Source organism: Carcharhinus amblyrhynchos, chromosome 29 (genome assembly GCF_965287045.1).
Source record: "Carcharhinus amblyrhynchos chromosome 29, sCarAmb.v2.hapA, whole genome shotgun sequence".
Classification (NCBI taxonomy): domain Eukaryota; kingdom Metazoa; phylum Chordata; class Chondrichthyes; order Carcharhiniformes; family Carcharhinidae; genus Carcharhinus; species Carcharhinus amblyrhynchos.
In genome coordinates, this window is record NC_137352.1 from 6,631,489 (window position 1) to 6,659,220 (window position 27,732).

Sequence of the window (27,732 nt, forward strand, 5' to 3'; positions counted from 1 at the left end):
ATGCTTAGTGCTTGTGACTGGCAGTTAGGGAGATGTTCAACCAAAAGCTGAGTTTGCTGGGTTATTTTTGAATGTCTGCTTCGTCTAGTCTTTAACCGACAGACAAGCGAAAAAATGTTGCCGACCTTTCTCTTTAGTGAGCTTGGTAATCCCCTTTCTGGGACCCTTGGTTAGGCAGCAAGCGTGCTTCTGAGGCACAGGAGAGGTAAACTGCACTTTCGTTGAGGGCAGAACTTCTCGTTAAAGGGCGAGTTCTTGGAAACGTGTTTACAGGTAGCTCCAGTATCTCAAACGTACTACTGCCTCCATTCCACTCGACAAGATTGTGGGTATATATTCAAATAGCAAATCCGGGCTTGGCTTATTTGTTGCAAGTTCTATTGTGCAAACTTCTTCGCAAACACTCTTTTCAAATCAGCGTATCTGCTACTTACGTTTGAAGGGTCTTGCCCATAGTGATGATGGGCAAATGCTAAATGTTTTCAGAAAAATTCCAGCATCTGATCTTATCTGAGAGAAGATGCATTGCAGTATGATGACCGGTGTTTGAAATCTGCCCCCACCCCCCCAGTTGAGGCGATATAAAAGACAAGTCAAGTTTGGGAAGGAAAGATTGTTTCTCCTGATCCTGTTGGGTGAGATTGCAAAGGCCCTGACCTTTCCCTAAATGCCCAAGTAGCAGAGGAAACCAATGAAAATCCAGCATCATGTCAATGGTCTCGCAATATTGCTCTTTACACTGGGTACAGACAGATTGTTGCTGTTCATTGGAAAATTGCAGGCAGGCGGTATTATCATTGCTTCAGGTATGTGGCTTGTAAAACTTCTGGATGTGCACAAGCTCTTTGTGAGATTAAAAGGCACTTGCGATGACAGCCATACGATTACACAATATCCTTTAACTGTTAACAGCCCTTCACAATTCTGATTTTGTTTTTCTCTACCCTGCAAAATTAACACTCTGGCCTTGTCAAATCTGAATTTGATGGGGCACGGGGCCAGGAGGCATTCTCGTTCCTGAAAAACGAAGATCCCTCCAATCCAACGGGATATAACAGTGGCAACTTGAATTCGTGTTGTGCCGTTACTGTACCAAAAGACCACAAAATGCTTCACAGGAACAAGGTTTGGGAATGAGGGAATATTAGGGCAGGTGATCAAAGCTTGGTCAAAGAAGAAAGTGAGTCTCAAACAAAAATTTCATCACCGGGACAAGCCAGCTAACCTCACTGGCCTGTGCAAGTGTGTGTGCTTTACACATGACTTCTCCAGCCCTCCCTCCATCTCACACCATCAACATATTCTTCTATTCCTTTCTCCCTATGCTTATCTAACTTCCTGTTAAATGTGCCTGTTCTGTCACCTCCTCTTGGGATCCCCAATTTTAATCACTCCTCCATTGGCCAACATACCTCGACTGTCAAGGTTCCAAGCTCTGGAATTCTTTCCCTAAATCTCTCTACCTTTTTCTCTCTCTCTCTTTTTTTTCTCTCTCCCTCTCTTTTTTTCCTCTCTCCCTCTCTTTTTTTCCTCTCCTCTCTCCCTCTCTTTTTTTCCTCTCTCCCTCTCTTTTTTTCCTCTCTCCCTCTCTTTTTTTCCTCTCTCCCTCTCTTTTTTTCCTCTCTCCCTCTCTTTTTTTCCTCTCTCCCTCTCTTTTTTTCCTCTCTCCCTCTCTTTTTTTCCTCTCTCCCTCTCTTTTTTTCCTCTCTCCCTCTCTTTTTTTCCTCTCTCCCTCTCTTTTTTTCCTCTCTCCCTCTCTTTTTTTCCTCTCTCCCTCTCTTTTTTTCCTCTCTCCCTCTCTTTTTTTCCTCTCTCCCTCTCTTTTTTTCCTCTCTCCCTCTCTTTTTTTCCTCTCTCCCTCTCTTTTTTTCCTCTCTCCCTCTCTTTTTTTCCTCTCTCCCTCTCTTTTTTTCCTCTCTCCCTCTCTTTTTTTCCTCTCTCCCTCTCTTTTTTTCCTCTCTCCCTCTCTTTTTTTCCTCTCTCCCTCTCTTTTTTTCCTCTCTCCCTCTCTTTTTTTCCTCTCTCCCTCTCTTTTTTTCCTCTCTCCCTCTCTTTTTTTCCTCTCTCCCTCTCTTTTTTTTCTCTCTCCCTCTCTTTTTTTTCTCTCTCCCTCTCACTCTCACTCTCTCTTTCACTCTCTCTGTCTGGCACTTTCACTCTCTCTGTCTGGCTCTCGCTGTCTGTCTGGCTCTCGCCCCCTGCCCCTGCCTCTCTCGCCCCCTGCCCCTGCCTCTCTCGCCCCCTGCCCCTGCCTCTCTCGCCCCCTGCCCCTGCCTCTCTCGCCCTCTGCCCCTGCCTCTCTCGCCCCCTGCCTCTCTCGCCCCCTGCCCCTGCCTCTCTCGCCCCCTGCCCCTGCCTCTCTCGCCCCCTGCCTCTCTCGCCCCCTGCCCCTGCCTCTCTCGCCCTCTGCCCCTGCCTCTCTCGCCCTCTGCCCCTGCCTCTCTCGCCCCCTGCCCCTGCCTCTCTCGCCCCCTGCCCCTGCCTCTCTCGCCCCCTGCCCCTGCCTCTCTCGCCCCCTGCCCCTGCCTCTCTCGCCCCCTGCCCCTGCCTCTCTCGCCCCCTGCCCCTGCCTCTCTCGCCCCCTGCCCCTGCCTCTCTCGCCCCCTGCCCCTGCCTCTCTCGCCCCCTGCCCCTGCCTCTCTCGCCCCCTGCCCCTGCCTCTCTCGCCCCCTGCCCCTGCCTCTCTCGCCCCCTGCCCCTGCCTCTCTCGCCCCCTGCCCCTGCCTCTCTCGCCCCCTGCCCCTGCCTCTCTCGCCCCCTGCCCCTGCCTCTCTCGCCCCCTGCCCCTGCCTCTCTCGCCCCCTGCCCCTGCCTCTCTCGCCCCCTGCCCCTGCCTCTCTCGCCCCCTGCCCCTGCCTCTCTCGCCCCCTGCCCCTGCCTCTCTCGCCCCCTGCCCCTGCCTCTCTCGCCCCCTGCCCCTGCCTCTCTCGCCCCCTGCCCCTGCCTCTCTCGCCCTCTGCCCCTGCCTCTCTCGCCCCCTGCCCCTGCCCCTGCCTCTCTCGCCCTCTGCCCCTGCCCCTGCCTCTCTCGCCCTCTGCCCCTGCCCCTGCCTCTCTCGCCCTCTCGCCCTCTGCCCCTGCCCCTCTCGCCCTCTGCCCCTGCCCCTGCCCCTGCCCCTGCCTCTCTTTTTTTCTCTTTCATCTTTGGCCAAGCTTTAGGTAATGTACGCTATCGCACACCATGGGCACTGTGCCAAATCTGTTTAAAGCTCCTATCAAATGTCTTGGATAATTCTATATGAAAGAGGCTGTATAAATCCTGAACTATTTATTAATGTCTTTGGTAAATCCAGCCTTGTTTTGTTTCCATTTTCACTGAACCAGAAGATGATTTGGTAGAAATGGGTATTTGCTGGAACATCCTACATGGACTTGGGGAGCCATTGATAGTCCTTTAGTTTGCAAAGGGGGAGTTACTGTGGTCATACAGGTTTGCACATCTATAGTTTCTAATGTGAACATTAATAAATATCCAGTGGAAATGCCTGTTGCATTGCTTTATAGTCTCCTTTGGACCATTACTTTCTTCATACACCAAAGATAATTGAAGCCTTCTATTGCTATGTAGCGATCACAAAATTCGAGTTTCTTAATTCTTAAATCATTCTTTCCCAAGACCTCAAAATTGTGCAACTTCCTACTTTTTAAGTCTTTCATTCCTCCTACGTTTAGGCTGAATTTGAAACTCAATCTTGGTGTCAAGCGAACCCTGACTTAACACATTTCACTTTTCACTTTTGCGCTCTTAGCCGCTTTTCCAGTAGAATTTAGCCTTTCAATGAGGTTTGCATTGAAGTGTGAGGAATGAAGGGTTGAGTTTTTTTTTGGATATTGTTGTGCTGCATATGTCAATGGTCCACTTGACTGAGGGTTTACTGGGCGATGATCCAAAATCATAATAGAATAGCTGGTGGTGGACATTTCAGAACATTGCAAAATCTGTTTGCGAGAAGTTAATGAGGCAGACAGTGTCCTGTCTTTGTTTTGAAAGAGGCTCATCGAGGTGACTTTTGTACAGGATGGATCACAGAAATGAGGTCAACAGAAATTACCTCATAAATTAGATAAAGTTTCCAATGGAAAGCTGTGCTTACACAGCTCTGTGTACAGACACGTGGCTATTGGCAGCTGCATTAAGAAAGGGGCACTGTTATCGTCACCACGTACCCTGCCAGCGGCTTTGCCATGTGTGTATTTGGAGGAAAGGGCATGGCGCATTGTTTGGTGTGTCAGTTAGTTTATTCATCCTGGGATTTACAACATTCAACGTCGAATTTTTTTTTAATCCATTCATGGGACGCAGATGTCACTGGCTGGGCTAGCATTTATTGCCCATCCCTAATTGCCCTGAACTGAGTGGCTTACGAGGCCATTTCAGAGGCCATTGAGAGTCAACCACACTGCTGTGGGTCTATAAGTAAGGACAGCAGATTTCTTTCCCCAAGAGGTCATTAGTGAATCAAAAGGGTTTTTTACAACAATCAGCAATGGTTTCGTGGTCATCATTAGACTTTTAACTCCAGATTTTTATTGGGCTCAAATTTTAATATCTGCCTTGCTGGGATTTGAACCTAGATCCCCAGAACATTACCTTGTCTTTCTGGATTACTAGTCCAGTGACAATGCCACTATACCATTGCCTCCCCTAACTGTTTGGGCAAATTCAGAAGTCTATGAAGCTGTAGTCCTCGGCAGTGTCTGTTTGCTGAGCCCTGTAACTGCTGTCGGTTACACCTTCTGGAGAGTTTCCAACAGCGTTGCCTCTGTTAACATCCTCCAGATTCGCTGTAGGACTGCATCGCAAACAGCGAAGTCCCAGAAACAGCCGTCAGCTCCAGCATCAAGGCCATCCTTAAGCGAACTGAACTCAGGTGGATTGGGTGAATAAAAGCAAATTACTGCAGATGCTGGAATCTGAAACCAAAAGAGAAAATGCTGGAAAATCTCAGCAGCATCTGTAAGGAGAGAAAAGAGCTGATGTTTCAAGTCCAGATGACCCTTTGTCAAAACTCTTTTTATGGGATATGTGGTACGTTCCTTGTTGCAGGCCTACCCAAGTTTCCTCCCACAACTCCTTTACCAGTACATCGATAACCATTTTGGTGCCGTTTCATGCTCTCATCTGGACCTGGAAAAATTCATCAACTTTGTTTCCACCCCTCCATCATCTGGTCCATCACAGACACTTCCCTTCCCTTCCTTGATCTTTCTATCTCCATTTCCAGCAATAGACTACCTACCAATATCCATTACAAGCCCACAAGAGAAAAGAGCTCTGACAAGGGGTCACCTGGACTGGGAACTTCAGCTCTTTTCTCTCTTCAAAGATGCTGCCAGACCTGCTGAGATTTTCCAGCACTTTCTCTTTTGGATTGGGTGGGTACCCAATATTGAGGATTGACAACTGGCAAACAGAACAAAGGGACCCCACAACAATGTTCTGAGAACTCCCTGAAGAAGCCCGTAGCTGCTTGTCACATCGACCATGGGAAGCTTAGCCTGTAGATTGTGATGCTGGAGATACTACATAGGCTAGCAAACTGCAAATAGAGAGTAGGAATAATTAGATCTTTTTTAAAATGGTGACTAGCCATGCCCCACAGGGATCAGTACTTTGGGCCCCAGCTATTCATAATGGATATTAATGATTTGAATAAGGTAACCAAATATAATATTTCCAAGTTTAATGGCGACAGGAATGTGAGTGGTGAGCAAGATGTTAAGAGGCTCACCTCTTAGGTAAGTCAAGTGAGTGGCAAATACGTGGCAGATACAGTATAAAGTGGTTAAATGTGAAGTTATCCACTTCAGATGGAGAAGCAGAATGGCAGAATATTATTTAAATAGTGACAGATTGGGAAATGTTGATGTACAAAGGGACCTGGGTGTCCTAGTACACCAGTCACCGAAAACAAGCGTGCAGGTACAGCAACACAAACAGAAAGCACTGGAAAATCTTGGAAAGTCCGAGAGGGAACAGAGTCACCGATTCTCCCTTCAAAATGTTCTCTCTTCACAGATGCTGTTAGACCTGCTGAGATTTTCCAGCATTTTCTGTTTGTGTTTGTATTTCAGATTCCAGCATCTGCAGTAATTTGCTTTTATGTAAGTGCAGCAGGCAGTTAAGAACGTAAATGGTATGTTGAGTTTCATTGCACGAAGATTTGAATGCAGGAGCAAGGATGTCTTAGTGCAGCTGTACAGAGCTTTGGTGAGACCACACCTGGAGTATAGTGTACAGTTTTGGTCTCCTTATCTAAGAAAGGATATACTTGCTGGAGAGAGTGTCGTGAAGGTTCACAAACTGATTCCTGGGATGGCAGGATTATGTAATGTGGAGGGATTAGGTTGATTGGGCCTGTTGTTCACTGGAATTTAGAAGAATGAGCAGGGAATCTAATTGAAATGCATAAAATTCTGACCACACTGGACAGCTTGGATAAAGGGATGTTGTTTCCTCTGGGGTCACAGTCTCTCAAAACAGGGTAGGTCTTGAGAACTGAGATGAATGTGATGAACCTGCAGAATTCTCTACCACAGAAGGCTGTGCAGACCAAGTCACTGAATATCTTTAAGAAGGAAATAGCTTTTTCTTTATTCATTTGGGGGACATGGGCATCGCTGGTTGGCCAGCATTTATTGCCCATCCCTAGTTGCCTGAGGGCCATTGCTGTGGCCCTGGAATCGCATGTAGACCAGACTAGGTAAGGACGGCAGATTTCCTTCCCTAAAAGACATTAGTGAACCAGGTGGTTTTTTCTGACAATTGACAATGGTTTCACTGTCATCAGTAGATTTTTAAGTCCAGATATTTTTGATTGAATTCAAATCCCAACATCTGCTGTGGTGGGATTCGAACCTGGGTCTCCAGAACATTAGCTGAATCTCTGGATTAATAGTCCAGCAACAATACCACTGGGCCATCTGTCTCCCCATTGCATTTCTAGACTCGAGAGGTGTTGAGAGATCATTAAATGATGGTGCATCCTCGAAGGGCCAAATGGCCTACTGTTATATGATTCTATATTTCAGGATGTTTCATTGAAATCATAGAAATCCTACATTATAGAAAGAGGCCATTCGGCCCATCGAGTCTGCACTGACCATAATCCCACCCAGGCCCTACCTCCATATCCCTACATATTTTACCACTAATGCTTCTAACCTACACATCTCAGGGCACGAAGGACAATTTTTAGCATGGCCAATCAATCTAACCCGCACATCTTTGGACCGTGGGAGGAAACCGGAGCATCCAGAGGAAACCCACGAGGAGAACGTGCAAACTCCACACAGACGGTGACCCAAGCGGGGAATCGAACTCAGGGCTCTGGAGCTGTAGAAGGAGCGGTGCTAACCACTGCTACCGTGTCATTTCAAAAACGTAGCCAAAATGTAAGCACCAATGTATGGCAGGAAATGCAGTGACCAATTTGTTCACAGGAAGCTCCCCCCAGATGCAAAACCAGATAATCTGTGACGTTGGTTGAAGGATAAATATTTGCCAGAAAAGTGAGGAAAATACTCCTACTTTTCAAAACGGCCTCATGAAATTTTTATGCCCACCTGCGTATTTTATGTCTGCCCACCTACCATGTTATGAGGGTGTGTTTGAGGGGTGAGTGGGAAAGCGGTGGGCTTGGCACGTGCCCTATTTTACGTCCTCCCCAAACCCCCCCCCCCCACCCCCCCCCCTGCCAAGCACACATGCCAAAAACTACCTGGTGGGGGAAGGGGCACTTAAAACCAGCCCAATGTATGAGGTTGAGGAATCTGTTGATCGGGTGACAAACGGTGCAAAGGGATTCTGGGAAAGAAAGGGTCTGAGCAGGAGATCCTGCAGGAATTTAGCCTCAGTGAGAAGCCTCACAACACCAGGTTAAAGGCCAACAGGTTTATTTGGTAGCAAACGCCAACCAAATAAACCTGTTGGACTTTAACCTGGTGTTGTGAGACTTCTTACTGTGTTTACCCCAGTCCAATGCCGGCATCTCCACGTCAGGAATTTAGCCTCGCCAGAGGCAGGATGTGCAGGAACAGTGACAAGTGCGATTGGCGCTTGGAATGAATGGAGGAAATTTCAGAGGACAGCAATGTCGATTTAAAATTGGGACAAGCCAAGTAAAGTAGTAGGAGTCGGAAACTGGAGGTGAGAGAAGAATTCCAATCTGGCAAGAAGGCTTTTCTTGGCCCCAATTCAAGAGCCGCAGGAAGACATTTTAAGGAATGCATTTTTTTTTCACAAAATATTTTTCTAGAAGTGAGCAATGAAATTACACAAAAAAAGAAGAAAGAGGATTTCTCGCGGAAATGACCCCGAACCTTTTGACTCCAGGGAAACAGTGAACAAAAGGATTCTATCTCTGTTTTAAAGCAGGGGCTCTTCAGTCACGTATGTGCTCTGCATCTGGTATTTTAACCTATGAAGCACTTGGGAAAACAATTGCATAGTCAACCTCTGCACTTTTTCAGGAATGTTGGCGCTCTGAGTCATGTTTATATTTTGCCTGAAAAAAAAATCTACCGCTGACACTCCAGAGAGAGAGGAAGAACACTCAGTCCTGGCCTTTCGAAATTGGCACAAGCTTGAAGTCCGATAAGAGATAATGTAAATAAATAGCGGAGTGCAGCATGGAGTGCCCAGTGTCTGTACTCACTGTACTAGCCCCATGCTTTTTTTGGTGCAGTGTCATAGTACAGAATGTACTTCCTCATAAAAGGCAAATATTGCACAACATTGTGCAGGTGGAGTGCTGTTTTCCTCCTCCATACAATTCAAAACTCAAGGAATATCATACAAGCATGATCCAGAATTTTCCAGATTTCTCGTACAATGCTGCCAAGATTACACTTCAAATAAACAATCTTTTTTTTTAAAAGAGAGTTCCACTCTGTCATAATTCTGGTTCAAATGACAGATATTTTTAAAACCCTTACGTTTGCACGCTCCTTTTGTTTTGTTGCCCCTTTGCTTTGGAACATTTTGTTCCCCCCCCCCCATATACCAGCTATTCAGGGTAAGACTGTTGGGGGAACGGGGAACACTCTGCCATGGGAAATGGTTGCGATGAACTGCCTGGATGCATTTAAGGGGAAGTTAGATAAACACACGAGGGAGGAAGAATAGGTTATGTTGTCATGTAGAGAAGAAACAAGTTGGGAGGAGGTACATGTGGAGGGAAAACTCCAGCATGGGTAGCACTGCTGCCTCACAGTGCCAGGGACCCAGGTTCAATTCCTGGCTTTGGGTGACCGTCTGAGTGGAGTTTGCACGTTCTCCCCGTGTCTGTGTGGGTTTCCTCTGTGTGCTCTGGTTTTCTCCCACAGTCCAAAGATGTGCAGGTTAGGTGGATTGGTCATGCTAAATTGACCCTGGTGTCAGGGGGATTAGCAGAGTAAATATATGGGTTTATGGGGTTAGGGCCTGGGTGGGATTGTGGTTGTTGCAGACTCGATGGCCAAATGGTCTCTTTCTGCACTGTAGAGATTCTATGACCAGTTAGGCCAGAGCTGAGAATTCGTCCCAGTTTTGATTTTTTTTTTTCCCCCACCCGGGATCTGTCTCGCTGTCTTGGCTGAGGTGATTGAACTTGGCAGCAACCTCGAGTCAAAAGCTGGCCCAGCTAATCACAGCTGGTCGCAGAGATGCTTGAATGTGTGATTTGAGGGAGAACTGAATCTCTGCATCTGCTGAGGGCACTGATTTCTATTGGGGTGCATTCCCTCAAGCCCAAGCAGGATTTTCCTATTTGACCATTCGCAATCTGAGCCAAGGTGCATTTCAGGAATTCAGTGTAGACTTGATGGGCTGAATGGTCTCTTACTGCACTGTAGGGATTGTATGATTCTTTGTTTCCAAACCCACGCAAACATGGGGAGAACGTACAGACTCCACACAGACAGTGATCCAAGCCAGGAGTTGAGTCCAGCTCCCTGAAGCTGTGAGGTAGCTATGCTAACCACTGTGTCACCATTTGAAGAAAACCTTCCCATTTATTCCAAAAGGATTGAAGCTATTGTCATATGAGTAGAGTATCAACTACTAGTCAGGGCCATGGGAAGGGTGTTCAGATAGGCATTTCCAAAACCAGTTTGTGTTGGTAGGCTATATGAACAATTGTTCTTTATTTCCAAGTTGCTTCCCAAGAATTTAATATTGAGAGGACCTGGGCTCGGGGGAGGGGGACAGTGGAGAAGGCCAGGAGGACCATCAGCATGGCTGAAAGGTGGGTTTTTAAGGTCTCCGAAAGCTTGGTGGAGGAGGTGAAGCAGGGAGAATCGGGAAGAGGCTTATTGGCCGTAAATGGTGGACAAGGAAGGAATGCAGTGTGGAAAAGCCTTCAGGGGATGCGAGACTGGAGGATGTCACTGAGGTAGGATTGAGGGAGGCAGTGGAGGGATTTGAAGGTGGGCATGAGGATTGTGATCAGTTCATTGGGACTAATCAGTAATAGTCAGCTTTCCTGATCGGTCTACACAGGGCAGCCTATTACGTTTCTATGTGGAGAATTTCACAGGTGATTAACCTATACCCACAGAACCAGTGAATCAATAAAATAGAAACAAGAATGGTAGCGACAGAGAAGTTGGAAGGCAGAGTTGGGAAAAGGAGCAAGAACCAGGTGACAATTATTATCTTGGCAAGCCTTCTGTTTAAAAGGAATTTATTTTAATGGAATGGTGATGGTTGCTTTCCGTTCTCTTGTTTGTAAATCAAACGATGAAGAGATGAAAATGTAATTATTGTCACAATATTTGGAATTGGACAATATTTATTTCACAAATATAAGTAAATATAATTTGACTAACATCCATTACAAACTTCTGGATATCTCATTCCTGATTTCAGATGAGGAGAACTACTGATAACTCAAATGATTACCGACTTGACGTGAAGTCGGTTGTAAATAAACATTTAATAAAAGAGGCCCTTCAGCCCATCGAATCTTGCCAACCCCTATCTCCATGCATTTACCCCACTAATCCTGGTAACTACTCACCTTGGGGCAATTATCCTGGCCAACCCACCTAAGCTGCTCACTCTTGGACTGTGGGAGGAAATTGGAGCACCCGGAGGAAACCCACGCCAACTCCACACAGACAGGTACCCGAAGCTGGAATAGGTCCCTGGCGCTGTGAGTCGGCAGTGCTAACCACTGTGCCACCATGCTAGTGGCAACTGAGTTGAGTACTGATAAGTTAGGGAATTGGATCAGAGATTTCTTTTGGAGAAGGTAGGTTCTCGCAACATTAGAAATTGCATCTTGAGGAGTAAACTCTATAATGCACAACTTAAAAAGACAGATGGGGCGGCACGGTGGCACAGTGGTTAGCACTGCTGCTTCACAGCTCCAGGGACTTGGGTTCGATTCCCAGCTTGGGTTACTGTCTGTGTAGAGTTTGAACATTCTCCCCGTGTCTGTGTGGGTTTTCTCCGGGTGCTCCGGTTTCCTCCCACAGTCCAAAGATGTGTGGGTTAGGTTGATTGGCCATGCTAAAATTGCCCCTTAGTGTCCTGGGATCTGTAGGTTAGAGGGATTAGTGGGCAAAATATGTAGGGATATGGGGGTAGGGCCTGGGTGGGATTGTGGTTGGTGCAGACTCGATGGGCCGAAGGGCCTCTTTCTGCACTGTAAAGTTCTATGATTCTATACATGTTTGTATTGCACCTCGAAACACCTTAAAGTCCTTCTAGTGAAGTACTTTACAAGTGCAATCGCTGTTGTTGGAGGGAAGGGAGATGACTTGTGCACAGTAAGATTCCACAAACAGAAGTGTAATCATGACCACATAATCTGCCTTTTTGATAAAAGTAAAATACTGCGGATACTGGAAACTGAAATGTATTCCAGCATTTTCTATTCTTGCCACATTGGGAGCCAACTACCTCCATGCGTGAGAACACAGGAGTATTTTAATAAGATCAATGTCCTCCAATGTGAATTGGTGTCCTTTTGTCAAGTGGCACCCCTTTTCTTATTTGAATTAACAGCAGTTACTTGGAATTAATTGGATTATTTGATTATATTACTGGCCGCGGTGAATATTAACAACTGCTCGGTTTTGTGAAGATCATTATTCTGTGTCATTCATCACTTTGTTGCCAGTAGCTAGATCGAATCCACAATTCTCTGTATCTGAAGAGCAGACTCGAAAAGGTGGTAATTGCAGTGTTGGGTTTGATCCCAGCAGATTGAAAGCAGGAAGCCGAAATAGTTCTGGAGTTCTGTCTTCCTCAAAAACAAACCCTGGTTGTGAAGGAGAGCCTGAAAGAATTTGCAAGTCTGAAACGGCACATTTTGTTAATTAAGTCTTTTACATTCACAAATATTTTGAAGTGGGGATTGCAGTCACATCCACATTTAACAAACTATTAAAGGTAATGTCACAGTTAATCCTCTTCCATAAAGGGTAAATCTGGAACGTAAGAGATTTCAGTTGGACCATTGGAAGAGAAGGTTAGTATACAAAATCCTAAAATACAACTGACAACAAGATATTTTGTTCCCTCTGTGATCTTCCACTTGTGAGTGATGCGCACGGATTAACTTTTATGGGATAAATTTACCTGCAGTGGAATCAGATCTGTAATAAGTTGCTGTGCCAATCTTACCCGTGGCCACAGAGACAACTGCGAGTGCCTAATTTTGTGCACTGCCAAATTGGAAGACAGAATCAAATTGTTGTTTCGTGACAAACCCTCCCTCGTAGCTGGAAAGTTAGTTTGTAAACCTACGAGTGGAAAATTGCGTTGTTGGCTTGCCTTGGCACTGCCTTTGGCCAGGAAAGTGACACTCTCTTTGGCAGCAACATCACCATCTCGAGACTAACCCAGGAGAAAAACATCTTTCAATAGGATTCACGGCCTCAATCACTGAGCTGTGGCAACACAAGCACCTCTCAAATTTGGGACATTTAAGATCCTGAGAGGTTGTGACAGGGTGGATGTGGGGAGGGTGTTTTCTTGTGGGAGTTTCTAGAATTGTTTAGAAATAAAGTCACCCATCTTAAAACTAAGATGAAAAGAAATTTTTTCTCTCGGGTTTGTGAATCTTTTTGGACCTCTCTTCCTCAATCGATGGTGGAAGCAAAGCCTTTGAATATTTTTGAGATGGATAGATTTTTCACAGAATCATAGAACGCCTGCAGGACAGAAGGAGGCCATTCAGCCCATCAAGCCTGCACAATTCCACCCAGGCCCTATCCCCATAACACCACATATTTACCCTGCTGGTCCCCCTGACATCAAGGGGAAACATTGCACGGCCAGTCAACCTAACCTGCACATCTTTGGACTGTGGAAAGAAACCGGAGCATCTGGAGGAAATCCATGCCGGCACTGGGAAAATGTGCAAACTCCCAAATGGGCAGTTACCTGAGGCCTGAATTGAACCCGGGTCTCTGGCGCTGTGGGGCAGCAATGCTAGCCGCTGTGTAGCCCTATTTTTTTCATGAGGAAAGGGTGAAAGCTAAATGGGGGCAGGAGGGAATGTGGAGTTGAGGTTAAAATTAGATTAGCCATGATTGTATTGAATGGCAGAAGGGTGTCATAGTCTGCAGGGAGACTTAGATAGGTTGCAGAGCTGGGCCGAGAGGTGGCGGATGGAATTTAATGCGGAGAAGTGTGAGGTAATTCACTTTGGTAGGAACAACAGATGTGTCGAGTATAGGGCTAACGGGAGGACTTTGAATAGTGTGGATGAACAGAGGGATCTAGGTGTGTGTGTACATAGATCCCTGAAAGTTGGGAATCAAGTAGATAAGGTTCTTAAGAAGGCGTACGGTGTCTTGGCGTTTATTGGTAGGGGGATTGAATTTAGGAGTCGCAGTGTAATGTTGCAACTGTACACTACTCTAGTGCGGCCGCACTTGGAGTACTGTGTGCAGTTCTGGTCCCCGCATTACAAGAAGGATGTGGAGGCGTTGGAGAGGGTGCAGAGGAGGTTTACTAGGATGTTGCCTGGTATGGTGGGGAGGTCCTATGAGGAGAGACTGAGGGATTTAGGGTTGTTTTCGTTGGAAAGAAGGCGGCTAAGAGGGGATCTTATTGAAACATATAAGATGATTAGAGGTTTAGATAGGGTGGATAGTGATAGCCTTTTTCCTCGGATGGAGAAAGCTAGCACGAGGGGGCATGGCTTTAAATTAAGGGGGGGTAGCTACAGGACGGATGTCAGGGGTAGGTTCTTTACCCAGCGGGTGGTGAGGGATTGGAATGCCCTGCCTGCTGCAGTTGTAAATGCGTCTAGTTTGGGGGCGTTTAAGAGATCTCTGGATAGGTTTATGGACGAAAAGGGATTGGTATAGGCTAGTGGGTCATTGTTTTTGTAACTGGTCGGCGCAACATCGTGGGCCGAAGGGCCTGTTCTGCGCTGTAATGTTCTATGTTCTATGTTCTATGTTCTAATAGGCTCAAAGGGCCAAGTGGCCTACTCCTCCTAATTTGTATGTTTGTATCAAATTTCCAAGTCCATCCCGAGAGACATCAGATAATCTAGGCTGAGACTCTGGTGCAGTACTGAGGGAATGAGATGTGTTGTTTTTTGGGTGAGATGTTACAATGTCTCAGGTGACTGGGAAGGGATTCTGTGGTGTGATTTTGACTGAGTTCCCCCTCACTGTCCTGACTGATATTTAGTCTTCAGCCAACATCAAGAGGTCAGATTTTCTGGGGGTTTGCAGTGTGGAAGTTGGCAGCTGCTTGGCTGAAAAACATTGTTTGATGTGCTTGGGACATCAAGCCCAAAGATCTGCAGGTTAGGCAGAATTGGCCATGATAAATTGCCCCTTAGTGTCCAAAGACGTGTAGGTTAGGGGAGTTAGCAGGGTAAACATATGGGGATTGGATCTCCGTAAAATGTTCAGTTGGAGATTCAGTGTGGGCCCACTGAGCAGAATGGCTATATTATGCATTGCGGGGTTTCTATCAAATCCTAAAAGTGAAGGGATGTCTTGAGAATGTGCAAGACTCTGGGGATAGCAGTGTGACTGGGGAGAGGCCAAGAAAGTTAGGAGTTGCCACCAGTCAATGTGGTGTGAAGTGAAGAGGCCACTGAACTCTGCACTCATAGACGCTGTATAGCACCTCACCAAACTGATTAGCTTATTGATATCTCTCAACTTCACTCACCCGTTCATCTGGTGTGCCCTTCATTTGAAATCTTTTATCATGGAGCCCCCACACCCCATCATTTCCCTGATATTGCAGGGGTATCAAAAGACCTTACGAGACTTTGAGGTTCTATAATGTTTTTTTCTGTTTTTATTCCATGATCACCTCTTGGTGAAGAAACTCACCGTATAGTTTATTTTAATAAAAATAAAATAATGTGGATGCTGGAAATCTGAAATAAAACCAGAAAATGACGGATAAACTCTGCAGGTCTGGCAACATCTGTGGAGAGAGAAACAGTTAATGTTTCGAGTCTGGATGACCCTTGGATAGAAATGTGATTAATTATATACTTGGAGAGGGGAGTGGGTCTGAATGGAAAGTCTAGCCTTTTTATGGCCCTTAGTTTTGGCCTTGGGAGAAAAGCTTCAGCCTATTCACTTTTCCCAATGTTAAGGTTTAAGTTTGTTAATGTCACAAGTAGGATTACATTTACACTGCAATAAAGTCACTATTAAAACCCCTAGTCTCCACACTCTGGCGCCTGTTCAGGTACATTGAGGGAGAATTTAGCATAGCCAGTGCACCTAACCGGCATGTCTTTCAGACTGTGGGAGGAAACCAGAGCACCCCAGAGGAAACCCATGCAGACATGGGGAGAATGTGTGCAGACTTAACACAGACAGTGTCTCAAGCTGGGAATTGAACCCGGATCCCTGGTGTTGTGAAGCAGCATTGCCCTAACCACTGTGCCACCATTAGGGATCAAAGCTAAGGAAAGATGGAGAAAGATGTCATGGCCGTGAGATGAAGGGGCTGCTAATGGTGCCATTCGGGGCTGAAGTGTTAATCATGGCAAAAGGAGGATAGCAAAATGGCAAGAGAATGGGATGAGAAAAATATCAGCCATGGTATTTCAGTAAAACATCTGTGCTCCTCATTAATGCCATCCACAAATGGTGACGGAGCAGACTTGATGGGCTGAGTGGCCTAATTCTGCTCTTTTGTCTTAGAGTCTTATTCATATAGTCTGTAATATCAGTAAGCCTTCTGATTTTAGGGTTTAACTTGACTGTTATCTTCCGAAAAATGAATCGCTAAACTGGTGTTCAGCTCTATGGAAATACTGTGCCCACCAACAGTTCTGTGCCCACAGTCATGGAGTTTGGCTTGGGGAACAGCTAATCTTGTCACCATATGTGGATGGCATTAATGAGGAGCACAGATGTTTGACTGAAATGCCATGGCGGAGGTGGCACTGCAGCTAATTGATGTTTCCCAACTCTGCTGCAAACATGAAGGATTCAAGTGTTGGGAGCGAAACGGCTTTTTAAAAAATTCCAGCTTCCTAATGCCAGCATCGAACATTCCCAGCACAGGCTTTAATTCTCGTGGAAGTGTAAAGTAAAATGCTCTCTGCCCTACTCTAACCCGCCAAACCTGAGTAAAGCACTGGTATGATATAGAATCATGAAATGGGAATGGTTACCACAGTGTTTAATGCCTCGGAGATATGCAGAGATGACACACTGCATTCTATTACTAAACGATAGCTTTATTTACAGTGCTTTTTAAAATGTTTGCTGCCTCACATGTGTGGCTTGGAGCAAATGAATGCTATGGTTGCAATCAGCCTGATGGACCCATGCCTCCTCTTTAGATCAAATTCACTAGCCTCTGTTTTCCCATACTCCTGATTTTTTTTTTCTCCTTTTGGGTGCTTCTCCAATTTCTTTTTTTGGTGGGGGGGAAATAATCCACAATTGAATCTGCCTCCACCACACAATCTGGAAACGCATTGCTGATCTGAACCGCTCACTGCAGGAAAGGTTTTTCGCTTGTGTCAGCTCTGCTTCACTTTAAATGCTGTGCCCTCTGCTCCTCAAACTTCCTGCCAATCTGAAGGCTCTGTTCCCTGCCAGCCATCCTGGAATCTCCCCAGGCAGGGTGATCACCCATCCCAGACTTCCCAGGACTGAACCATAGAATCCGTACAGTGCAGAATGAGTCCATTCAGCCCAGTGAGACTGCACCAGCAACAATCCCACCCATGCCCTAACCCCATGTATTTACCCTACTAGTCCCCCTGACACTAAGGCAACATTTAGCATGGCCAATCAACCTAACCTGCACATCTTTGGCTTTCTGTGGGACGAAACTGGAGCATCTGGAGGAAACCCAGGCAGAGATGGGGAGAATGTGCAAACTCCACATTGACAGTCACCCAAGACTGGAATTGAACCCAGGTTGTTGACGCTGTGAGGCAGCAGTGCTAACCATTGTGCTGTGTACTGTTCCATATTCTGTGGGGTATTTAAGGGGCTTTTAATTGAGTAGGTAAATATGCAAGGAATATGGACCAAGGGCAGCCAAAAGGGATTAATTTAATTTGGTGTCATGTTTTGCACAACATTGTGGGCTGAAGGTCCTATTCCTGTACTGTACTTTTCTATAAGAAGTCTCACAACACCAGGTTAAAGTCCAACAGATTTATTTGGTATCACAAGCTTTTGGAGTGCTGCTCCTTCACCAGATGAGTGGGCCTTCTCATTCTGATGAAGAAGCAGTGCTCTGAAAACTCGTGATAGCAAATAAACCTGTTGGACTTTAACCTGGGTTTGTGAGACTTCTTACTGTGCCCACCTTAGTCCATTGCCGGCATCTCCGCATCAGATACTCTCGTATACTCTAAAACTGTCCTGGAAAAGTCCTCCCTAGGACTCGCGTTGTCACAGATTTTTGCTTTTTCTGCTAAGTCGACCATGGCAGGTTGGTGTTTTGAGTTCCAAAATGTCAAGTGACCTCCCCCTCCCCCTGCTTTTGTGATCCTGTCTGCACACACTCCTCCCTCAGCCCCGTGGCAAAGTGCCCCTTCTCCTTCCTCGCCTGGATTTGGCCACCCTGCGTCTGGGTGAAATTGACCATTCAGCGCTAAATTGCGGGAGGATCGGGGTTGTTGAAATTTTCTTGCTGCAGGCCTTTCTGGAGCTGGGAATGAAGCATGTGTGAATAATTTTGGCACTCCAGTCTCCTTTGTCCTATTTGTTTTAGAATCAGAGATCCTCGCCAAATCTCCGAGTTTGACTTCCTCACATAAATAAATTCCAAACTGGTGTAACCATTCCCAGTGAAAAAAAAACTACTGGAAATTTTCTTTTATTTTCATCTAAGTGTTTAAATCAAATTAATTGGTTCAGTGTTTGCCAGGGCATGAGTTCAGAAATCTGTTCAGGCTGTTTTAGATTATATGTAGACTGCCAAACCTTGAGAAAAACAACCAAACATCAATCCAAACTAATGGTTCCATCAACTACTTTCCTTGCTAAGTGGAGCTGCTTTCAGCAAAGGGCCTTTAAAGTATCTGTTTGCTCATTTGGTCTCTCATTTGGAGAAGAAGCCATTTGTAAGATTGCATAGAATTATCACAGGGAAGCCATGGCCTGGAGGTATTATCACTAGACTACTAATCCAGAAACTCAGCTACCCAGGTTCGAATCCCGCCAGATGGTGGAATTTGAATTCAATAAAAAAAAATCTGGAATTAAGAATCTTCTGGTGACCACGTAACCATTGTCGATTGTCAGAGAAACCCCGTCTGGTTCACTAATGTCCCTTTAGGGAAGAAAACCCGGTCAGGTCTATGTGTGACTTCAGAGCCACAGCAACATGGTTGACTCTCAATTGCCCTCGGCCAACTAGGGATGGGCAATAAATGCTGGCCCAGTCAGCGACACCCATGACCCACAAATAAATAAGCAAAAACATAGAATTGCATAGAATTTCTAACACGCAGGCAATTTGGCTCAAGAGATCCATTCTGGAATTCGTGCTCCATATCTTGCTGATCCCATATTTATAGAATCATAAAATCCCTACAATGCAGAAGGAAGCCATTCAGCCCATCTAGTCTGCAACAACCACAATTCCACTCGGACCCTATCCCCACAACACCACATATTTACTCTCCTAATCCCGCTGACACTAGGGCCAATTTATCACGGTCAATCCACCTAACCCACACATCTTTGGACTGTGGGAGAAAACCGGAGCACCCGGAGGAAACCCACACAGACATGGGGAGAACATGCCACCTCCACACAGACAGTGACCCAAGGCCGGAATTGAACCCCGGTTTCTGGTGCTGTGAGGCAGCAGTGCCACCGTGCTGTCCACCCCTATTTACAGTATCCTCCAATTCCTTCCTCCTCATCCGTTTACTCCACTTCACTTAAAATGGATCTATACTATACACTTCAGCCACTCCTTAGAGAGAGTTGCACATTCAGACCAACGTTTCTCCTGAATATCTTTAAATCTTTTCGTTATGGTCCCTAGTTTTGGCCTTAGAAAAAAGGTTCAGCCTGTACACTCTTCCCAGTATTAGGAACCAAATCAGAAATTTGGACCAGGCACTCTGGCTTCAAATCTAACAACAGGACTTGTTGACCACGGAAGGAGCATTCAGAACACAGTTCAATAGGCTGATGATCAGCTCAGGAATCCTTCCACCACTTCCCCACTATTCGCCGAGGGAGGAAATCGTGTGGGTGTGAAGCTACGCTTAAAAAAACAATCAATAACCAGAGCTGTATAGGAAAACCAGACGTGGAGAGATGTAAGGGAGATTTTGGCAGAGATAGTCAAAATAACGTATCATTTTGGTTGCAAAGAAGAGAGAGATTTTCCACTGTCTCCAGTGATCAAAGGGCAAACATTTCAGATGAAAAGAACAAGTGGTGAGAAAAGGTGATGTAATGAGAGATGATCTGGAATGTCTGACCTGCAAAGGGCAGCAGAAGCAGATTCAACAGTGACTATCAAAAAACAATTAGATAAACGGGTGAAGGGGAAACTTGCAAAGCTGTGGGGAAGAATGGAGGAGGACTAATTGGATAGCTCTTTACAAAGAGCTAGCACAGGCACAATGGGCCAAATGTCATCCTCCTGCACTGAATCATTGAGTGTTCTACAAAGAGCTCAAACCTGAGCATGAATGGAATGGTCCTCAAGGGAACGTTATAGTTTTTTTTAGATGATCGTGTTGTAGTGTTGTACTCTTTAGGACTTGTTTCTTTGAGAAATGAAAGAGGTAGAGATTGAGAAGTGTTGAGGGAGATTTGTAAATAGCAACATCTACCCTCTACCTTGGGGACTAAATGCACAAAGGACGTTACACCGTTACCCAGTTATCATCATTAAAGAAACGTATTTTATTTGACAACGAATTGTTTGCCAGCACCCTTTTGATCCACATACCATTATACTTCCTGAGGCATTTTCCAATAACTTAATCAGGCACTTGTGAAAACAGCATTTGTGTTGTTTTGGGGAAGAATTAAATTCAGAAGGCTGCACTCCACCTCCGCCGTGATCCCCCCCTCATCTCCGCCATGGTACCCCCTCACCTCTGCCGTCTTGGAGCTCTGGGCCATTGAAGAAATTCCCTGACTGATTCAGCCAACATGAATATCTTAAATAAAAGCAAATTACTGCGGGTGCTGGAATCTGAAACAAAAACAAAGTGCTGGAAAATCTCAGCAGGTCTGACAGCATCTGTGGAGAGAGAATAGAGCCAACTTTACAAGTCTAGATAATTCTTTGTCAGAACTAAGGGCAAAGAAAATCAGAAGATTTATGCTCTGTTGAAGAGTCATCCAGATTCAAAACATTGGCTCTATGAATATTCAAGACTTTCCAATAACTTTTGGTGAATAGGACCCTGGATTGTTTTTGTACTTCCAGTCTCTCACCCCACACCACCCCCCTTTCCTGCCTCCTTTCCGCTCCCTTCAAGCCCAAGGGACACTAGGACTCATTGTAATCTGGTCAGGATCCAAGATGTGGAGATGCCAGCATTGGTAAGCACAGTAAGATATCTCACAACACTAGGTTTATTTGGTCGTACAAGCCACAAGCTTTCGGAGCGCTGCGCAGAAGCGGCACTCTGAAAGCTTGTGACTAGCACTACTAAATAAACCTGTTGGACTTTAACCTGGTGTTGTGAGATTTCTTACCAGGATCCAAGAACCAGTGAAACAAAAATACTTGCATTTCTACAGCACCTTTCATGACCTCGATGTCCCATAGAGCACATTGGGTGCACTCCAAGTACTTTTTGCAGGGAGATATAGGTAATGTAACAGCCAGGTTTGTGTACAGTGAGCTCCCGCAGCAGCAGCTCGGTCATGACCAGTTCATCTGGTTTAGTGATATTATTCACCAGTGGATCATTTTGGGGCGACACAGTGGTTAGCGCTGTTGCCTCACAGTGCCAGGGATCCAGGTTCAATTCTCGCTTGGATCACTGTCTGTGCAGAGTCTGCACGTTGTCACTGCATGTGCTTTGGTTTCCTCCCACAGTCCGAACGACGTGCTGGTTATGTGCATTGGCTGTGCTAAATTCTCCCTTGATGTACCCGAACAGGTGCTGGAGGGTGGCAAATCGGGGGTTTTCACAGTAACTTCATTGCAGTGTTAATGTAGGCCTATTTGTGACACTAATAAATAAACTTTAAACTACTACATCCACCTGAGTTAATAAGAACATGAGAACATAAGAAATAGGAGCAGGAGTAGGCCATCTAACCCTTCGAGCCTGCCCCGCCATTTAATAAGGTCATGGCTGATCTGAAGTGGATCAGTTCCACTTTCCCGCCTGCTCCCCATAACCCTTAATTCCCTTGTCTATCGGAAATCTATGTACCTGTGAATTAACATATTCAACGAGGTAGCCTCCACCACTTCGATGAGCGGAGAATTCCAGAGATTCACCACCCTTTGAGCGAAGAAGTTCCTCCTCAACTCTGTTCTAAACGGCACCCACCCCACCCCACCCCACCCCACCCCACCCTATTTTGAGGCTGTGCCCTCTAGTTCTGGGTTTAATGCCTCCTCTCTGATCTCTCAGTTACAATGCTGGGACTGACAGTTTGGATTTTCTGTTCAATCCTCTGACCTGGGACTTGAACCCACAACCTGCTGATACAGCAACAAGCGTGCTAGCAATTGAGCCACAGTTGACACCAGTGCAGGGAGTGTGGTACGTTTTCTGTCAAAGGCAGGAGAGAAAACAATGCAGCTTAATTTTCCTGTCTTAATTTTGGTGTAGCATCAAATCAGTAAGTGGATGCAGTTAACTCGGAGGAAGGGGCAGGATCGCTGGTCTAAATGACAGCCGCTGTTCTAAATACCCTCCATAAAATGCACTTCAAATACAAGAACACTTTTAACTTTTGCATGTTTTTTTTGATACGGTTTTTTGATACGGTTTCATTTGGTGACCATTTTCTACCATGCTGCCAGTTTCGTACTTTGTAGACTCATTTTCACTAGAAGATTTGGGCTGGCTGATCAGATAAGCAATTTCCTGTTTTGCTTATTGTAGCCACAGTCAGGATTAGAAACAAAGCGTAGTACACGTTAGAATCCTTTTCATAATCACACCTACAGACACCACACCTTTTCAATATTGACATTCTGCCGATGCGGTTTCAGAACTCTTAACGTTTAATTTTGATTCTGGACTCGCTCTTACATTTTTTGATTTTCAGTCTGAAAAGCAATCAAACGGTTTTTATTTTGACCAATGTTTTTTTTCCCCCAAATGGGCTGCTTTGTCCGGAGGGTGGGCCATTGACCTGTTACTCAGCTGACGTTTCTGGTCGTGAAGAGGGTTAACCAATGACCTACTGGGGCCAGTGCTGATGTTTCCTGCCTGTTAACAAAGGGCTGGCTCAGCTTAGATTTTTATTATTGCGTAGATATAAATGGAGTTTACAGTGCAGACACCGACCGTTCAGACCAACTGGTCAGTGCAAGCGTTCTTTCTTTCTTATCGTCATCTCGCCTCATCACCATCTCCTCTTCTTCTCTCCCTCATACAGAGGGAATCCATTCAGCCAATCACGCCTGGCTCTCTGAACAATTCACTTTGTGCCATTCTTCCCCGTAAATGCATCGGTATAGCGGGTGGTGATGGCCTAGTGATACTATCACTAGAATATTAATCCAGGATCTCAGCTGATGTTGTGGGGACCCTGGTTCGAATCACGCCACGGCAGAAGATTGAATTTGAATTCAGTTTTTAAGAAATCTGGAATTAAGAATCTTCTGATGACCACAAAACCATTGCCGATTGTCAGAAAAACCCATCTGGTTCACTAATGTCCTTTGGGGAAGGAAATCTGCCATCGTTACCAGGTCTGGCCTACATGTGATTCCAGAGCCACATCAATGTGGTTGACTGTCAACTGCCCTCGGGCAACTAGGGATGGGCAATAATCGCGGGCCAGCCAGCGACGCCCATGTCCCATGAATGGAATTATCGAATCCTTACAGTGCAGACAGAGGCCATTCTGCCCATCAAAACTGATCTGACAAGAATCCCTCACCCACCCCATAGCCCCACATATTTACCCTGCTAATCTCCCTGGCACTAAGGGGCAGTTTAGCGTGGCCAATCAACCTAACCTGCACATCTTTGGAGTGTGGGAGGAAACCGGAGCATCCGGAGGAAACCCACACAGACACGGAGAACGTGCAAACTCCACACAGACAGTGACCCGCATCCGGAATTGAACCCAGGTCCCTGGTGTTGTGAGGCAGCAGTGCTAACCACTGTGCCACTGTGTCGCCCTGCAGTAAAACAGTCACCCCCAAAGGCAAGTCCATTGCTAGGGTACAAGGAAGGACATTCAGCTCCTCAGGAGTACGGAGAGCTGCCTCCAAGTGCAGTGAATCATGGGAATTACCCACTTGCAGATTGATAACCGTTCTCTACCCATTTTGTTAGCTCTTAACCCGGCAATAAAATGTGACCCAAGCCAGGAATCGAACTTGGGTCCCTGGCGCTGTGAGGCAGCAGTGCTAGCCACTGTGTCACCGTGACTTTCACCTGTGCGTTTCAGTTTTTGTTTGAAGATGTGGTGTTCATTAAATTTTTAAAGATATTTTTGGTGTAATGAGCCATTGTACATCTGGTTGTAATCTCCTCCAGCCCTTGAACCCGATTCCGAGTACAGAATGTATTATCGTGAATTCAATCCAATGTGGCTCTCACTCGAGTCCTCGCTGGACCAGAATATTTGATTTGATTTATTATTGTCACATGTATTAACATACAGTGAAAAGTGTTGTTTCTCGCGTGCTTTACAGACAAAGCATACTGTTCATAGAGAAGGAAACGAGAGAGTGCAGAATGTAGTGTACAGTCATAGCTAGGGTGTAGAGAAAGATCAACTTAATGCAAGGTAGGTCTATTCAAGACCTGATGGCAGCAGGAAAGAAGCTGTTCTTGAGTCGGTTGGGGCGTAACCTCAGACTTTGTATCTTTCTCTCGGTGGAAGAGAGAACGTCTGGGATATGTGGGATCCTTGATTATACTGGCTGCTTTTCCGGTACAACGGGAAATGTAGACAGTCAATGGATGGGAAGCTGAGTGATGACTTGAGCTACATTCACAACCTTCTGTAATTCCTTGCGGTCTTGGGCAGAGCAGGAACCTGTGATACAACCAGAAAGAGTGTTTTCTGTGGTGCATCTGTAAAAGTTGGTGAGAGTCGTAGTCGACGTGCCAAATTTCATTAGTCTTCTGAGAAAGTGGAAACACTGGTGGGCTTTTTTAACTATAGTGTCAGCATGAGAGGACCAAGACAGGTTGTTGGTAATCTGGACACTTAAAAACCTGAAGCATTTGACCATTTCTACAAGTGATATAGGCATCTTCTTTGAAGGAAGAGTCTTACTGGGTGTGGAACATTATTTTTTCTCTACAGATACTGCCAGGCATGTTGAGTTTTTCCAGCATTTTCTTATTAATGATTTATTTATGGAGTATCTGAGCTGGATTTTGAGTTGAGTTATAGTTTAATAGGAATAAGGTCTTGGGGTGCCTTTACTACCTTCTTGATATTTTGAATGATTTAGAATCAGTGAGCTGTTGTCAGCGTGGTTCAGTGTCTGTAATGTCTGAGTCAGCAGCTGGTAGGTTCAAAGCCCAGGCCAATTTGGCCACACGATCTAAGGTGGCACAAGCAATGTAGTACTGAAGGAATGCTGCATTGGAGGATATGCTGTCAGGCAAGACATTGGCTTCATTCCCTACTCAGATGGATGTGAAAGATCCCACGCTGTTATTTTGAAGAGCAGAATAGTTTCTCCCCAGTGCCCTCGCCAGTAATTACCTCTTAATAATTAAAAAGTTGATTGCATTATTTATTTGATTGCCGTTGTTGGGAGTTTGCTGTGTGTAAATGGGTTGCTGTGTTTTCTACATCGCAGCAGCAGCTATATTTACAAAAGGGAATTTGTTGCTTCCAAAGCATTTGGATTATCCTGAGGCCTCGAAAGATGCCCTGTAAATGCAAATTCATCCTTTTTTCATGTTGCAGACGCAATAGCTTCTTCTCTCGGGATTGAGTTCACGTCCAACCTGTGTATAGATCAGCTGCGAGTTTCCTTCTCTCCCTTTAGTTTTGTTCCTCTCTGTCTCAGCCATTGCGATACTCAAACTGAAAGTGGACTTGTCACAATCAACTAGCCAGCGGGCATCAACCCGTCATGTTAAACCACTGTTAAATGTGACTGCGAGATGGTGTCACAGTGGTTAGCATTGCTGCTTCACAGCACCGAGGGCCTGGGTTCAATTCCAGCCTCTGTGTGGGGTTTGCATGTTCTCCCTGTGTCTGTGTGGGTTTCCTTCGGGTGCTCCTGTTTCTTCCCAAAGTACAAAGATGCAGGCTAGGTTGATTGACCATGCTAAATTGACACTCGTGTCAGGAGTCTAGCAGGGTAAATATTGCTGACTTACGGGAATAGGGCCTTAGCTGGTGCAGACACGATGGGCCAAATAGCCGTCTCCTGCACTGTAGGGATTCTATGAAAAGAAGGATACGGTGAGAGAGAGGGTCTGGGTTGGTACATAGAATCCCTACAGTGCAAAAGGAGACCATTTGGCCCATTGAGCCTGCACCGACAACAATCCTACCCAGGCCCTATCTTTACAATCTCACGTATTTACCCTGCTAGTCTCCCTGACGTAAAGGGCAATTTATGACCAATCAACCTAACCTGCACATCTTTGGAGTTGGTGTAGAACCTAATGGGCCAAATGGTCTCCTTTTGCACTGTAGGGATTCTGTTCTATGAAATGAACAATTGATTGAGATGCCAGAATGACACAGAGTTTCGAAAACAGAAATATGCTCCGAAAACATTGTCAACAATTGATGTTTAGACACTTGCCTGTTGGAGCCTCTTTCTCAGTGTAACACAATTCATCTGCCTTGCAGCTGTTAAATGATTTTTGCAAGATTGTCTTTCTTTTTCTCTCATGGATGTGGCAGAAACCCAGTTATTTGTCATTTTGCAAAAACTTTTTTGTCCTAACATATTGTTTTCTCTCCGCCTCCAGCAGGTGCAAAGGCCTTTGTTTGTGACCAATGTGGTGCACAGTTCTCGAAGGAAGATGCCCTCGAAAGCCATCGTCAGACTCATACCGGTACCTTAAACTTTACCTTGGAGTGTCTGATTTGTTAAGAGCCGTTTTTACTGAAGGAACATGTTCTGTTGGCAAAGTGCTAATCAAAAGACTTAAACTGAGCAGGTCATTCAGCAAGACCAAGTTAGCGAAGATATTGGGTTTGGTGACCAAAAACTTGGTCAAAGGTGTAGTCTTTAAGGAGCTTTTCCAAGAAGAGCATGAGGTTTGCTTATGGTGAGCTTTAGGAGGAGAATGCCAGAGCCTAGGCTGAAGGTGTAACACTGAAAATCGGAGAAGTTCAAGAGACCAGAGTTGAAGGATTGCAGGGATCTCTAAGGGTTAGACAGCTGGAGGAGGATACTGGACGGCACGGGGGGTGTAGTGGCTAGCACCACTGCCTCCCAGTGCCAGGGACCTTAAATGACTGTCTGTGTGGAGTTTTCATGTCTCTGTGTGGGTTTTCTCCCACCATCCAAAGATGCGCAGGTTAGGTGGATTGGCCATGCTCAATTGCCCCTTAATCTCTCAAGATGTGTAGGTTAGGGGGATTAACAAGGTAAATATGTGGGTTCTGGGGATAGGGCCTGGGTGAGATGCTCTCTCAGAATGGTGCAGACTCAATGGACCCAATGGCCTCCTGTATTGTAGCGATTCTATGAGCCAGCATTGGGGAGGGGTTTGAACGTAATGAGAATTTTAAAATGGAGGCATTATTAGACAAGATACACCAAAACAATGTTTAAACATACTGACTTTATAGCATCAGTATGATGAATTTTAATCTGTATTACAATGTGAGTTCCTGCTGTCATTTCATTATTTTTAACTGAGAATGGTTGGTGAAGAGTCAGATAAAAAGTGGGCTTGGTAATGATCGCTCTTCTGTACACCATGAGTCCTTTCTTGCTGTTTGATCACAGCTCCACTTTTGGTTTTCGGTTTCCCGATTCAACATTGGAGTTCCTAGTTTAGACGGAGTTGCAGATTTCTGCAGGAACTTTTATACCATCGGGTTCCCTCTTTCTGATAACGCCATTGGCTGGTCCTACATTAGGTTTTGGCTGTGCTGTATGTTCATTAAGCGGATTGTTCCACGTTCATCTGCTGTTGTCAGAAATACTCTTTACCACCAACTCCTGGTG

The 27,732-nt window shown here is 45.6% G+C and overlaps 1 protein-coding gene across 2 annotated transcripts in view; it reads left to right on the forward strand.

Annotated features, from left to right (window-relative positions):
- Positions 1-27,732, forward strand: part of zbtb16a (zinc finger and BTB domain containing 16a) — a 270,254-nt gene that overhangs the window by 152,872 nt on the left and 89,650 nt on the right. For both annotated transcript variants that reach the window (XM_080214571.1, XM_080214572.1), the window contains exon 4: positions 26,522-26,608. In XM_080214571.1, coding sequence (XP_080070697.1) covers positions 26,522-26,608 — 87 coding nt within the window. The remainder of the gene's footprint in view (positions 1-26,521; positions 26,609-27,732) is intronic.